General features: G+C 49.6%; 1 protein-coding gene and 1 long non-coding RNA gene across 3 annotated transcripts in view; one reads left to right on the forward strand and one right to left on the reverse strand.

Moving 5' to 3' along the window:
- Positions 1 to 214: 214 nt before the first annotated feature.
- SLA2 (Src-like-adaptor 2) overlaps positions 215 to 14,404 on the forward strand; it is a 23,039-nt gene continuing 8,849 nt past the window's right edge. The window contains exons 1-5 of the mRNA XM_006764517.2: positions 215 to 650; positions 4,461 to 4,594; positions 7,300 to 7,399; positions 7,761 to 7,847; positions 9,495 to 9,598. Coding sequence (XP_006764580.1) covers positions 4,504 to 4,594; positions 7,300 to 7,399; positions 7,761 to 7,847; positions 9,495 to 9,598 — 382 coding nt within the window. The 5' untranslated portion in view covers positions 215 to 650; positions 4,461 to 4,503. The remainder of the gene's footprint in view (positions 651 to 4,460; positions 4,595 to 7,299; positions 7,400 to 7,760; positions 7,848 to 9,494; positions 9,599 to 14,404) is intronic.
- LOC107183212 overlaps positions 8,755 to 14,404 on the reverse strand; it is a 25,855-nt gene continuing 20,205 nt past the window's right edge. Inside the window, exon 3 of one of the 2 annotated variants that reach the window (XR_001514002.1) lies at positions 8,755 to 8,765. This is a non-coding gene — a long non-coding RNA (uncharacterized LOC107183212). Of the gene's footprint in view, positions 8,766 to 12,402; positions 12,428 to 14,404 lie in introns of those variants that run through there. The other variant, XR_001514003.1, reaches the window with a different exon arrangement.

Consider the following 14,404-nt stretch of genomic DNA (forward strand, 5'->3'; position numbering starts at 1 on the left):
GGGTTCTCTTAACCTGCTTAAAATTCAAAGTCCTAGGCTGCTCCTCTGGTGACTTGCATTCAGATGTAGGAGGATCCCAGGGTTCTGACACTAACAAGCCCCTCGGGTGACTATTATAATCAGATAAACCTGGAAACTCCTGCTCATTTGCCTCAGTTTTGTGTTCCTTGGGCAAGACCAAGTTGTAAAGACAGAAAACAGCCTCTCCCTCCAGGATCATGAAAAGGCAGTCGCTTCTGCCCAGGAAACAGGAACTTGGGGAAGGTGGCTCCTTGATGGCCTATGATGCCGTCAGAGGAAATGGGTGGTTGTGAGAACCACAGAGTCTGCAGATGTGAGCCAGGAGCCCCGAGGACTCTGTCACAGGCTCAGAGCGCTCTGGGCCTTCTTCTCTGGCCCACCTGCGTTTTGGAGGCTCACCCAGTCCAGGCTCCTGTCCATCCCAGGTAACCACAGGCAGAAACCAAGCCACCAAAAGCCATATCGAGGGCCTCTCCCTGAAGATTCTCCCAGGCCAAGAGGGTTCTGGATGTCCTAGGACTAAGGATGTTGACAGGCTTCCAGAAGGGCCCCCCAAAGCCCTAACCTCTCCAGCCAAAGCATGTGTCTTGGCCGAGCCGCCATTCTAAGCCTCTGGTGACAGGAAAACAGTAAGTATGCTTGTTTTGTTTTCCGATGGCCTTGGGCCTGTGGGGAAGGATGGGCCCCTTAGCGACAGAGTGGGCTTTATAGTTGGGGGAAAGGTCAAGGAGAAGGAGGTTTCTACGGAGGATAAGGGATGATTTCTAAGGGTTCTGAAGGAACCGAGGCCCCCCTTCTACACCGTTGTCCTCTGGAGTATTACATTGTGGCCTCCAGCTTGTCTGCATGCCTAGTCTGGTCCCATCGCAGTTACCAACTTGCTGTGTGACTTTGGGGCCCTCTCTGGACCCCAGCTTTCCAACTTCAGTGAATGAGAGAAGTTGGGAATATAATCTCTGAAGACACTTTCAACTCTAATATCGTCAGTTCCTCTCAAAAAGGTGATATTTCTCAGCTCAATCGGAGAAAGCTGAGCTCAATCCAAACTCACCACTCATACCCCACCCCTGAGAAATTATCCTCTGAAGCACAAAAACACAAAGGCAGGAATGGCAGACCTAGCTCTGCACTGACCAGCTGTGTGGCAGTGAGCATGAGGTCGGGCTCTGTGGGTCCTGGTCCTTGTATCTGAGTGGGATTCAAATGCAGACCTCTCAAAGGACCAAGTGAGATGATATAAAAACCATTGTGAGCCGAAACCGGTTTGGCTCAGTGGATGGAGCGTCGGCCTGCGGACTGAAGGGTCCCGGGTTCGATCCCGGTCAAGGGCATGTACCTGGGTTGCGGACACATCCCCAGTGGGGGATGTGCAGGAGGTGGCTGATCGATGTTTCTGGCTCTCTCTCTCTCTCTCTTCCTCTCTGTGGGGAATCGATGGGGTATGTTTAAAAAAAAAAAAAAAACCATTGTGAGCACTGTGCTGATCTCAGCTGCTTTTTACTACCTCCTTCCACCCACTGGCCCAGGTCCCCTAGGAAGTGCCTAACACACAGTAAGTTATTCAAGTGCTTATAAATTAATTATTAGGTCCTCTGTTTTAAAAGTGTTGGCCAACCCCATGGTCTTCATTTTGCCTCCCAGGGGGCTTCCTGGCCCAACCAGGTGAAGGGAGCTAGCAGAGGGTGCTGGGGGCTTCCAGTCTGAGTGCACTTCTACTTCCTTCGGCCCATCCCCCAGCTCCACCTGCAGCGGGAAGAAGTTTCTGGGTTTAGTGCAGTTGGTGATTGTGGTGACGTTTCTTGCTGAAGGAGGGGAAAGGAAACTAACCTTTCTGTGCCAGGGTCCTCGACTGCCCCCACAGCCCTGTGGACTCGGTGTTATCCCTAATTCACAGATGAGATGGAAAGGATGCATGCTCTTTCTGAAGTCACACAGCTCCAGCCTGGTTGGCCTGAATTAATCACTCCTGCTACCTAGGAAAGATCTCCTCGGGGATTTTCTGCACAGTCGAGCATAGAGCCCGCACTTCATACTCAAGGGGAAAGGCTGGGGAGCAGCAGAAATGTTGAAAACCTGACCTGAAGGGGTGCCTTAGCAGTGAGGGAGTCGAGACCTGAGGAGGCAGCAGCACCATCTAGGCTGCCAAGGCTTCAGAATCCCAAAGTCAGTAGGAGCCACTTGCTAATTACGCCTGTTTTGTATTAAAGGGCTCCTGTCCGCCCTGCCTGGTTTAGCTCAGTGGGTAGAGCGTCGGCCTGTGGACTGAGGGGTTCCAGGTTTGATTCTAGTCAAGGGCACATGCCCGGGTTGGGCTCGATCCCCAGTGGGGGACGTGCAGCCCAGCAGAGGGAAAAGCCTGCCAATCAATGATTCTCTCTCATCATTGATGTTTCTTTCTCTCCCTCTTTCTTCCTCTCTGAAATCAATTAAAATATAATTTTTTTTTTAAAAAGGGAGCTCCTGTTCCATGAATCCTGAAATCCCAGTGGGAGGCAGCAGAAACAGGCACTGTTAGCCCCTGTCGATGACACAAGACGGCAGAACTGAGGGCAATTCCCTTGCACATAAGGCAGGATTTTTACTCCAGACAGGACTGGCCTGTGAGGCCCTAGAAGTCAATCCATGATAGTGACAGACACCTGTCCTCACCCGGGCATGGTGTTAGGATTCAAGGGTAAGGACAGAGCCTGCTATATCACAAACTAGTGTAATTATGCATCTCTCTACGGAAAGGAATGAAACCACCTCCCTGAAACACTTTAAAATAGTGTTTAGAAAAATCAGCATTACCCTGGAAACCTGGGAATTTAAATTATTTTAAGGAAAAGACAACTGTCCAGCCCTGGTCAGCTAGCTCATTTGGTTAGAGCCTCATCCCAATAAGCCAAGGTTGCAGGCTCCATCCCCCGTCAGGGAACATAAAAGCACCAACCAATGAATGCATAAATGGGTGGAACAACAAGTTTCTCTCTCTCTCTCTCTCTCTCTCTCTCTCTCTCTCTCTCTCCTCTCTCTCTTCCCCCTCCCTATCTAAAATGAATCAATAAATAAAACCTTATGAGGGGTGTCCTGCACCCCCTGCCAGCAGCCACATTTGCCCCTTCTTGCTCTGATCCTTGTGGTGGCCTTTTTCTCTCATCTGGTGCTCTGCCCTGGCACTACAGCCTACTGTTGCTAAAGGATGATCATGGACCCCAGCCCTCCCTCCCTCCCTCCCTCCCTCCCTCTCCCAGCTCCTGTCAGTTTTTTTAAGACACTGTCCAAAGAACTAATAATTACATTCATCCATTTAGTTCATATGCATTGACCACCTTCTGTGGGCCAAGGGCCTCACAAAATGCTGAGAAAACAGGCCAATAAGGAGAGGTCCTGTCTTCATTGAGCTGTAGAATAATGGCATATTAAATAAACAAAAGCTTTAATAAATGAATAAAACAGGAAGGAACACAAACAGGAGCCAAGAGAGAAAAGGGAAGGCGCTTAGGAGCAGCCTCTGGTGAGTGACATTCAAGACATAGTGAGGTAGAAGCAGGCTTTTCACATGTGTGACCTCTGAAATGTTAAGTATTGTTATCCCCATTTTTCAGATAAGGAAGTGGAGGCAGAGAGGAAATGGCTCCACACCAATCTTCCAAAGCCTTGCAAGTCATCACTGTGTCACACAGCCTCCTAGTCATCTTTGCCCAGCATCACCTTAGCTTGCTGTGACACCAGGTTCCCCTTGTCCACTTTGTTGTTGTTGTTGTTAATCCTCACTTGAGGATATTTTCCATTGATCTTTTAGAGAGAGTGGAAGGGAGAAGGAAAGACAGAAACATATCAATGTGAGAGAAACACATCGATTGGTTGCCTCCTGCACTCATCCCAATCAGGGCCCCAGGCCAGGGAGGAGCCTGCAACCAAGGTACATGCCCTTGACTGGAATCGAACCTGGGACCCTTTGGTCCACAGGCCGACACTCTATCCAATGAGCCAAACTAGCTAAGACCCCTTTGTCCACTTGTAACACTAGCCATGGGTTCTGGTATGCCTAGAGTGAACTAGGTGTCCCCTATCACCCAAAATATGATCCCAGGTCAGGAAAGGTTCTGGGTGGACCATCTGAATGAACAGCAAGGGCTGGGGGGTTCAGAGAAAGCTTCCTGGGACAGGGGGCGATTAAGACAGCCCTGAAGGGGAAATAGCACCTTCCAGCCAATGGGCGGTACACCACACACACAAAGGCCCAGAAACAGAACAGCGCATGGCTGCAGCACAGTAACACGGGAGAAAACAGGGTCCACAGTGAAGAGTCCCTTCACAGTCTGGAGCCTGGTCCTGATGGGAGGGAGATTATTTGCAGGCCTCAGCAAGGAGGTTAGTAGGACAGAGCCAGGGAGGGACGGTGCCGCACCAGGCCTGGAGCCACAGTTCTGTCCCCATCACAGCATCTTTTTCAGATTTCTCTCCACGATGTGCTTCTGAGAGTTCTTCTGAGAGGCAATGGGAAGTCAGCCCAGCAGAGGAAAAAGTCTGCCAAGCCCAAGCTCAAGTCCCTCTGTCCAAGACCAGGGCCCTGTACCCATGCAACCAGGTAAGCTTCGGGGCCCAGACAGCCAGGTCTTTCCCAGGCACCACCAGGCTGCCCAGGGCCTTCCTGACCAGCCACTCCAAACAGCGTCAAGCGTCATTGAGTGCCTGTTGTATATCAGGCCCTCCCTGTAAGCCATCCAGGCAGACCCTGCTCTTGTAGAGCTTACATTTTAGCAGTCAACATTAAACAACCAGGTAAAGGAGAAAATCTAAGAGAGTGACAGTTGCTAACCAGGCTGGGGGATAGCCCTGCAGGCATTTCCCAAGGCTACGTTCCTCCTCAACCAATGTTTTGGAGACTGAGCTGGCAACTCCAAGACCACTTCTGTAGCTCTCCATAGCTGCACTGTCCGTTACAATATTCTCTAAATATGTGAAGCTATTTAAATTTAAGTTAAAACTAATTTAAATGAAATAAAATTAAATATTCAGCTCCTCAAGTCATACTAGCTGCATTTTAAGTGCTCAAAGCCAAATGTAGCTACTGGCTACCTTAATTGGACAGCAAAGTTATAGAACATTTCCATCATCATTTCTAGCTATAAAATTCTACTAGACAGTGATGCCCCAAAGTCTCTCCTCTTATCCTGAGAGATACTGTGAAATACTTGAAGCAAAATTAAAGCTATGACAATTGGAAAAAATTGTCATTTACAATGAATATGTTGAACCTATAGGTGTTATTTTCTAAGGTAGTCCTGAATAAAAATGCTACTTTTTAGGACAATTAGACAATCAGAATAAATTCTAATATTTTTATGTCAAAGCTACTGCCCCTAGTTTTTTTTCTTGTTCCCCAAAATAGCCCACAAATCCTTTCTCAAGACACATCCTGATTTGGGGTTTTGATAATGTATTCATCAGAGTTCTGCAGAGAAACAGAACCACAGAACCAATAAGGTATTGGGGTGTGTGTGTGTGCGTGTGCGCGCGTGTGTGTAGACACAGAGAGCATTTATTTTAAGAAATTGGCTCATGCAATTGTGGGGGCTGGCAAGTCTCAGATTTGTAGGGCAGGCCGGCAGGCTGCTGACCCAGGGAAGAGCTGCTGCTGCAGAATTCCAGAGTTGAGTCTGGAGGCAGAATTCCCTCTTCCTCAAAGGACCTCAGTCTGTTTCTTAACGTCTTCAAGTGGTTGGAAGAGACCCACGCCCGTTATGGAGAGTAATCTGTTTTATTCAGCGTCTACTGATTTAAAATGTTAATCTCATCTAAAAAATACCTCTATAGGAACATCTAGACTGATGTTTGACCAAATATCTGGGGATTGGGGGCTAGCCATATTGAGACATAAAATTAACCATTACAGATAACAGGATTACTCTAAACCAAGTGGCACTTTCAGGAGGAAGGACATGGAAAACACACTTAAACAGAACTAGGAGATTGCAGAATCAAATGTCTGCGTATTAGTGTTTGGGCAGGATCTGTCTGAGTCTGAAAACTCCCTTACAATGTCTGGGGCTTCCTTCCCTCTCCTCAGCCCCTGCCCCCAGTATCCTCATCTCCCTAATAGCACTCTCTCCAGCCACTACAGCCGTTGAGTCCCAAAGCCCTATGCCCTGTAGCCACCCAATCTGCACAGAGAGCCTGGGGCCCAGCAGGCCTCTCAGGAAGAGACCTGGAAACCACACAGACCTCCACCTCATTTCCTCTGAATCTAGCTATAAGCAGCAGCCCCAGGGCTGCTCTGAGTCATGCCCAGGGTGCTGGGGGAGGCGGGGGCGGGGGGGAGGCCCCTTTCAGCCTACACTTCATGCCCTTAGTAGCCATTTTGTTACTGATTTTACAAATCCATGTAGGGGCAGGGGAGGCGATGTTTTGAAGGGGACAGTGAGTCGGGGGTTGTGTGTGTGAATCTCCCAGTCCCCATGCAGGTGTCCTGCCTTCAGGGGCTGTGTTCCCTCCTCTGCCAGGTTCTCCTGGAAAAGGACAGCCCTCTCTCCCTAGGTCTAGTTCTGGTCACAGCAGAAACATGGCTTTTGGGCAACCCGTTCCATGAGTTATCTGTGCATCAGCCTTACATCCATCCAAAGTCTAAGGCTTTTGTGCCAGGCCTTGTGCATGCACAACCAGGGTTCACAGTAGTAGATAAGACCACAGTCCCTGCCTTCAGAGACAGGGTCCCAGAGATGGGTGTTTAGCCAATGATCAGTTATAGTTGGGTTAGATTTTGGCAACAATGTGATTTAAGAGACTCTGACCAAGAGTGTCTGCTAAGAGGTTTGTCAGGGAAGGCTTCCCTAAGGAAGGGACATCTCATGCGGGGAGTGAAGGATGCAGGTGAGTCAGCCAGGTGGAGGGGGGGCAATCGAGGAGACAACTTACACAGCTTAGCAGTTCCTAGAGGTGGATGGCCAGGGCTTCCAGGAGGGGGAGGGACCCTTCCCGGAAACTTGGTTTGACCCTTATTGTAGGCTGCCCTCCACAAGACTTGCTTGCATTGTTTATTCAGGCATCAGGAATTTCCATGTACCTGGGATGTCCAGGTCCTGTGCTGCAGATAGTTCAGAGAACGAGAACACCAGGCTCAGAGGAGCTCCTATCTGGGGTCACCACAGGGATCTCCACGTGTGTCTGAGAAGACACACAGGAACCAGCCCAGGGTGCCTGTGTGAGGGTTGATGGTGGGATCCCAGACTTCTAGACCTCACATCTGGAGACCGGGCTGGCCAAGAGGCTGACCATCTCTGTCCCTCCATCCAGAAAGGAGAAAGGCCACAGCCGTGGCCCTGGGCAGTTTTCCTGTGGGAGAGCAGGCAGAGCTGTCACTGAGACTGGGGGAGCCACTGACCATCATCTCTGAGTAAGTCGTTCCAAGGGCATTGTGTGGGATGATCTCCCTCCCCCTGATACCTGAAGATGCACTGATGGGAGGAAGGGCTATTCCCTCCAGGAGAAAAGAGCATGGCCTTTGGTGCCAAGCTCCCATGCAGTCCTGATGTTGGGATTTCAGGCAGCATGACACACCTACAGGGAGAAGCAGTGGGTGGACAGGCATACAGGGGTCCTGCATCATGCCATTTACTGCCCAGGGGGTACCTGGGTTAGTTGGTGTAAGGAAACCTGGGAAACTCAGGTGGGATCCAGCCTGGTAGGGCCTCATAAATCTCAAATGAGCAGTTCCAAGAGCCTTCTGAGAGGGTCTCCCTCCTTTCTCTCTGCAGAGACGGAGACTGGTGGACGGTGCTGTCAGAGGGCTCCGGCAGAGAGTACAGCGTTCCTAGCATCCATGTGGCCAAAATCTCCCATGGGTGAGTTTCCACTCCAGGCCCTGCTTTAGGGGACCTTCCTGCTTTCACTTCCCACAAGCATAGTCCTTGATGTCCAGTCCTGTGCTGAGCAAAGCTGGGGACAGGGGAGAATCAGGCCCAGACTCTGCCCTCAGGAGCAGACAGGCCTGCAGGACTTGGGAGCCCAGAGGAGGTGGTTTGCAGGCAATGTGGTGGTACTAGTAGAGAATGCCAAAGGGGACTTGCAGGAAATGGAGCAGCCTGAATAAATGTCCCAAGGCAAGAAAACAAGGGCTTCTGAGGGAGGGCCAGACCTGGGACACAGGGTCTCTACAGAGCACTGCCAGCTCTCTGCCAAAAGCCAGTGACAAAAGGAACTGACTCCAGAGCCAATCCCGGGCCTGGAGAGAGAGGAAGTGCAGTGCCTTTCGGTGGGACCTGCCTGAACAACACCGGGTCAGGAACGTGTCCCTGTGCAAGTGCAAGCTGTGACCTCCACTCCGCAGCTCTGAGAGAAAGTAGGGCTGTAGCACTGCAGGGTCTTCCTGTTCTGGGGCTCACGGTGTGTCTGGCTCTGATGAGAGTAACACAGGGATCCTGGGACGTGTGGACACCTCATGGGGTCAGCTCTCAGAGTTGTCGGCAAGCCAGGTGAACCCACCTTGCCATGTGTGTCCTGATGTCTGGGCCTACCGGTTGGAGGTTTTACATCCACAGCATGGCACTAAGTTTAAGCTAAGGGACACTGGCTCTCTCTAGAAGTGCCCTTCCCTTGCCACTCTTTCATTTACATCTTCAGTTTTCATAAGACATGACAAATTTTGTTAAGTCAACAAGACTTTCATTTACTATAAAACGAGTCTAAGTTTGCTGCTGGCACCAAGTGAGACACAGCTTCTCTAATCTATTTACTTGGAATCATCTCAACCCTGACTCTGGCTTTGACTATGGAATTTCACAAAATGACACAGAGACAGCACTTCCATCGAATCAGCTTCTGTAGGCTTTGCCTGGGGTCACAGGGCATGACTTAGGAGGCTGATGACTTAGGACCAGAAAATTCCTGCAGAACTTCCCATTACAGTGAAGTCCATATAGATATATAGGTGAGGGATTAAGGGAAAAGAGGAAGAAAAATATGGGCTCAGAGTAATCAAAATCCCAGCATGGAAAGAGGCGTCGGGGAGCAGGGTGGTAGAAGGGCTGAGCTTTGAGAGGCACATATGGTGACCAGTGGGCTGCATGATATTTTCCAAAATTTTAGGCGTCTTGAACATTTGAATTCCAGCTTGTCTGTCCACAAAATAGCTTTGTTTCGAGTTATATTTTTGTGGTAATGAAAAAAGGTTCGCCTACATACCTTGGGCTACAAAGTTAATCTTTAAAATGCCCAAATAAAATACTTTCTAAAATTTTAAAACAAAATACAACGAACAATTCTTGGAAAGGTGAGTAGCATAGTGATGGTAGGAGACTGGGCAGTGGTAGAAGAGGGGCCAGGATCTCCCAACTTGCTCCCAGCTCCCTGGGCTCTTGGGAATGAGATCTCCAGGCAGAAAAGGCTGGGGCTGACCCCAGGAGGGTGTCCTCAGAGGCCCTGGAGCCAGGACCAGGAGGACAAAGCTGGGGGGCCACCCCCAGGCTGACTCCCGTCTGCTTCTTCCCCAGGTGGCTGTATGAGGGCCTGAGCCGGGAGAAAGCTGAGGAATTGCTGTTGCTGCCTGGAAACCCTGGAGGGGCCTTCCTCATTCGGGAGAGCCAGACCAGGAGAGGTGGGTAAGCCCTCCTGGGGCTTGACTTGGGGGCAGAGGTCAGAGGTGAAGTGCCAAGGGCTGGAGTCAGGCAGCCTGGCTAACTGGCTGCCATGTTGCTGCAGTGAGAGCCCATTAGCAGTTGAGCACTAACCTGCATTTCTAACAGGATGTAAATGGCCCTCAGTAGGGAATCCAACAAAACATCCTTCCCTGACCAGCAATGATTTCTCCCTCCCCAAGACACCAGACATGATCCTATCTCTTAGCAAAATGTTGACAAGTTAACAAAGTCTCCGTGCTTTGGGGCACCAGCCAGTCAGAGCCAGAAAACCCATTGGAAGCCATCTCATGACCTTCCTTTCTCTGCTGTTCAGATGGGGAAAGAGGCCTAAGGAGGCATAGGGACATGTCACATTGCACATTAATGTGAGACTTCTCCCACCTCAGGTACAGGGCCTTTGCAAACAAAACATGAAGCTGATGGAGCCTCTCTCTGATGCCCCTTCCTCCCTCTGAGCTGCTGACCTGAGTCCCTTTCGGCAGAGGCAGAGAGGGACGTTGAAGGAGTGGCAGCAGCCACGTTTGTGTTCAGGCCCTTTCAGTGCCCTCAAACAATCCTGTGGGGGTTGTTCTTCCATTGTACCCATTTTACAGAGAGGAAACTAAGGCCTAGAGAAGAGAAACGATTTGCCTAGGGAGACACAGCTAAGAAGTGCAGAGCTGGGATTCAAACCCAGCCAGAGTTCACCTCACTTTAGACACCCAGGAAAGGCCCACATGTGACAATAATGGTGGAACTACAAGCACAGTGGTGGGGTAGGGAGGAGATATTCACAAGTGAGGACCAGCCTCCAGCCCTTGCCCTAATTTGCAACAGCTATGATGGGCTGTCAGGGTTCTTTGTTACTTAGTCTCCCTCCTGGGAGAGCCCCTCCAGCGAATCCTTGCCTCTCCTCCCCTTTCTCGGGGAGCTCTCAGATTTGACCTCTCCCCAGCCCCTCTGGCTATTTTCCAGGCAGCATGAGTATTCCACCCTTACACACACCTATAGGTTGCTGGGATGGGGGCTGGGTCCGAGTGCAGCAGCTGCAAACAGGAAACCACAGCGATGGTGTTGACTTGGGTCAGGGGCTTGTAGACAGGGCTCCAGTGAGCACTGAAAGCCACAGGAAGTGCTTTGTGCTCAGCTCCTGACCCCCCCACTTCTCTGGCCTGGTTTAATGCCAAGAGCATACTGACCAGCCCTTATGGTCACTCTACGCCTTTCCTAAGAAGGCACATATACAAGGGAAGTATCTGAGAAATACTAGGACAGGAGAAAGCAGATAAGGATCCACATGGTTACTGGGGTTAAGGTTAGATTAGACTCGGAGCTTCCCCACAGCCAACACCACGGGGGTAGATCAGAATGCAGCTCTCAGTATCAGAAAAGGGAGACTTGCCAATTCTGCAAGAAAAGCAAAGGTTTCCCTTGTATTACCTTGTAATCCCTCATCTGGGGCTTCCTTTTGGACAGTTTGTCAAACTGGAAACCATGAGTCTTGTAGGCCAAGAAATCATTTTAGTTCCGTTGTTATTGACGAGAGGGTCTCAAATTGTGTGGGCCGCAGAGTCACCTGGTGGGCTTATTAGAACAAAAAACTGGCCCCCATACCCAGCGCTGATGCAGACGGTCTGGGGCAAGGCCTGAGAATTAGCCTCTCCAACAGGTGATGAGGCTGCTGCTGCGGGCCTGGGGACCACACTTTGAAAACCACTGATCTGGACCTTGGTTGCACTTTGAAATCACCTGGGGGAACTTTATAAACTGCTGATGCCTGCACCCACCCCCAGAGTTTCTGACTTAATTGGTCATGGGTATGGCCTGGGCCCTGGAATCTGTAAAAGCTCTCCAGGTGATTTTTTCCCCTTCTGGTCTGCTGTTTGTTTACTTGTTTTTTGGATACCACATATTGCATTTGTCTTTATCTGACTTATTTCTCTCAGCACAATATCCTCTAGGTCTATCCATGTTGTTGCAAGTGGCAAGATTTCATTCTTTTTTAAATTGTTATGGTCAAATCTTATTTCATGGTATATATGCACCACTTCTTCTTTATCCACTCATCTATTCATGGGCACTTAGGTTGCGTGACTATCTTGGTGATTGTAAATAATGCTGCAATGAACATATGGATACATGTCTTTTTTATTTATTGCTTTGTCCCCAGGTGATCATGATGTGCAGCCAGGGTCAAAACCCAGGGCCCTGTAATCTATTGATGTAGTGGATCTGGACCAGTGAGTGAAATGAAATACAGCAGAAAACTTGAGAGTGTATCACTGGGGTTGGGGAAAATATTGCTTCATCAAACTTTTGTTTGTGTCCTGGCTCATAGTGTAAAATTTCATACTGTGGTTTGTGGTCAAAAAATGTTTGACACCGCAGCTTTGGGGCCCGAGTGACGTCCTAGAGCAGTGCTTCTCAGACTTGAGTGAACAGGAACTATCGGAGCTTCTTGACAGTGCAGACCCTTGAGCCCCACCTCAGACCTACCAAATTGGACTATTGGGCTCCGAGGTCAGAAATCTGCTCCCTTCACAACACCCCCCCCCCCCATGCTTCTTATGTTCTTTTAAGTTTGAAAACACACTTAAAATCTAGGGAATCCAGATTTAATAAGAGACTGTGTGTTTTATGTTTACATGTTGCATCTTGTCATATACAATGGTAGTTAACTGTTGACCGAGTGAGTAATATCAGGACCAGCTTTTCTTTGGCTCAAGGTCTAGATAGATGTACCTCTGGGAAGGCAATTCTGCAGGGTCTCTGAGCCTGTGTGTGGACAGAGGAGGAAGGTCTGTGAGCTTCCAAGAACCCTACTCATGGTCTGTAGGGGGAGGGAGAAAGCCCCCCTTCCTTTCTCTAGAGTCCCTCTGGCATACCTGATAGTGTTCTAGGCCAGAGGTGAGCCATGGCAGGGCCCAAGTCAGGCCCAAAACTTTGGTCTGTGAAGGAGCACTGAAGACTTTGTGGAGGTCACACGACTGTTCCAGAAGTCAGGGCCAGGCCCAACAGTATCACCCCCTTGTCTTCCTGCTGTCCTACTATGTGTCTGTTCTGTGTTGGACACTGTAAAGGTGATTGATTAGCAAGACATGCTTCCTGCTACTGAGGGGCTCACCTCTGTCCATTCTGTCCGTTGGCACCTCCTGGGAGTCAGGGCTGTTAACTCATGGTTCCTGCCCTCAGGCTCAGACAGTGGAGGGTCCAAGGTTCAGCATCCTCCTCAAGGCTATCAGCTTCTCAGAGACTTCAGCAGAGGAAGTTCAGGAGGATCCTGCTAGGTCTACCTCCCACACACAGCTCCTAATCTGACCCCTCTCACCACTGAGAACCCCCCTCCACCCCTCGCCCTCCCCACTCCTGGCATTGTCATCAGAACACCTGGGAGAACATGGTGCTTGACCCCAGAGGTCTCTGCAGGCCAGGATGTGGCATTGGCTAAGCCTTGTGGAGCGTTCCCAGGGTGAGGACTTTGGATTTAAGTGTGACAGGGCGGGTTCTGAGTAAGGGAGTGACATGACCTGATCCCTCAATGCTATGAAGAGAGGGTTTGGCAGGGGGTCAGGTAGAAATGGGAAGCCACGCAGGCTCCATCTGGGTGAGAAGTGGTCAGATTCTGGATGTGTTCTCGTGTAGCCATTAGGGTTTTCTGTCGGGCTGGATGTGAGGTTGAGAGAATGGCAGCAGTCAAGGATGACTCCAGGGTTAGTAGCTGAGTAATGGGTAAATAATGCTGCTGTTTTCTGAGATGGGAAGATGGTCAGACCACCCCTTGGGAGGCTCACAGTTGGTTATGTGTTTTGGGGCAGGTGAGGGGTAGGGTTGAGAGACAGATGATGGCAGAGCAGGACACTTGGTGCCACAAAGTACTTGTGCCTGGGCAGGCCTAGAGCTGGGGCTTCTCTTAGGCAGAGCCTTCTGGAGGAGTTGTCTGAGCAGAGCTGAGCTGTAAAGGGAAGGATGGGGTTACTCAGGTGGAAGAGTGTTACATATAGAAGGAACAGTGTAAGCAAAGGGCCAGAGGCCTATAAGGGTTATTGGGTGCTTGCTACATGCCAGACATGCTAATTGCTTTACCTGCTTCATCACCTGCATCCTCGTGGTGATCTGGTCAGACTGGGACAATTATCATCACTCTTTACAGATGAAGAAACAGGTCTGAGAGGTCAAATAATGTGCTTTAAAGGGTGTGCAATTTAAACCCAGGAGTCTGAGTTACAAAGGAGATGTCCTGGGACTGGGAGAGAGCAGTAGGCATTTGAAACTGGCTGAAACATGCAGTGGAAAGGAACAGTGGGTAACAGGCACGTAGGCCACTTACAGATGACCTTGGTAGGTGACCTGTCCCCACAGTGGTGTTGAAAGCCTCACATGGGTTTGACAGAGCTTATTATACCTTTCTGGTTCTAGTAACTGTGGTGATAGTGGTCAGAGTGGAGCTGCTGAAGAACCATGCAGAGGGTGTAGGGACTTGGTTGTTTAGTTTATGTGGGTTGGTTGGCCTCTGGAACCTATTTTCAGATATTTAGCCTTTTCCAAATACAGGGATTTTTCAGGGTCACAGCATAGCTCCAGAAGAGACTATTCTTAAAAATACAGAGGTGAAAGAGCTTTTAGATTCATGTAGAGAACAAGGAAAAGGAAGCAGGGATCCTACTCTACACTTCTCTTTGTATTCTGTATCCTTGATAAATTCACTTATTAGTTCTAGTAGCTTTTTTGTAGATTCCTTATGATTTTCTATATATACTAGAGGCCCAGTGCACAAAAATTTGTGC

The sequence above is a fragment of the Myotis davidii genome, unplaced genomic scaffold (genome assembly GCF_000327345.1).
Source record: "Myotis davidii unplaced genomic scaffold, ASM32734v1 scaffold38, whole genome shotgun sequence".
NCBI lineage: Eukaryota > Metazoa > Chordata > Mammalia > Chiroptera > Vespertilionidae > Myotis > Myotis davidii.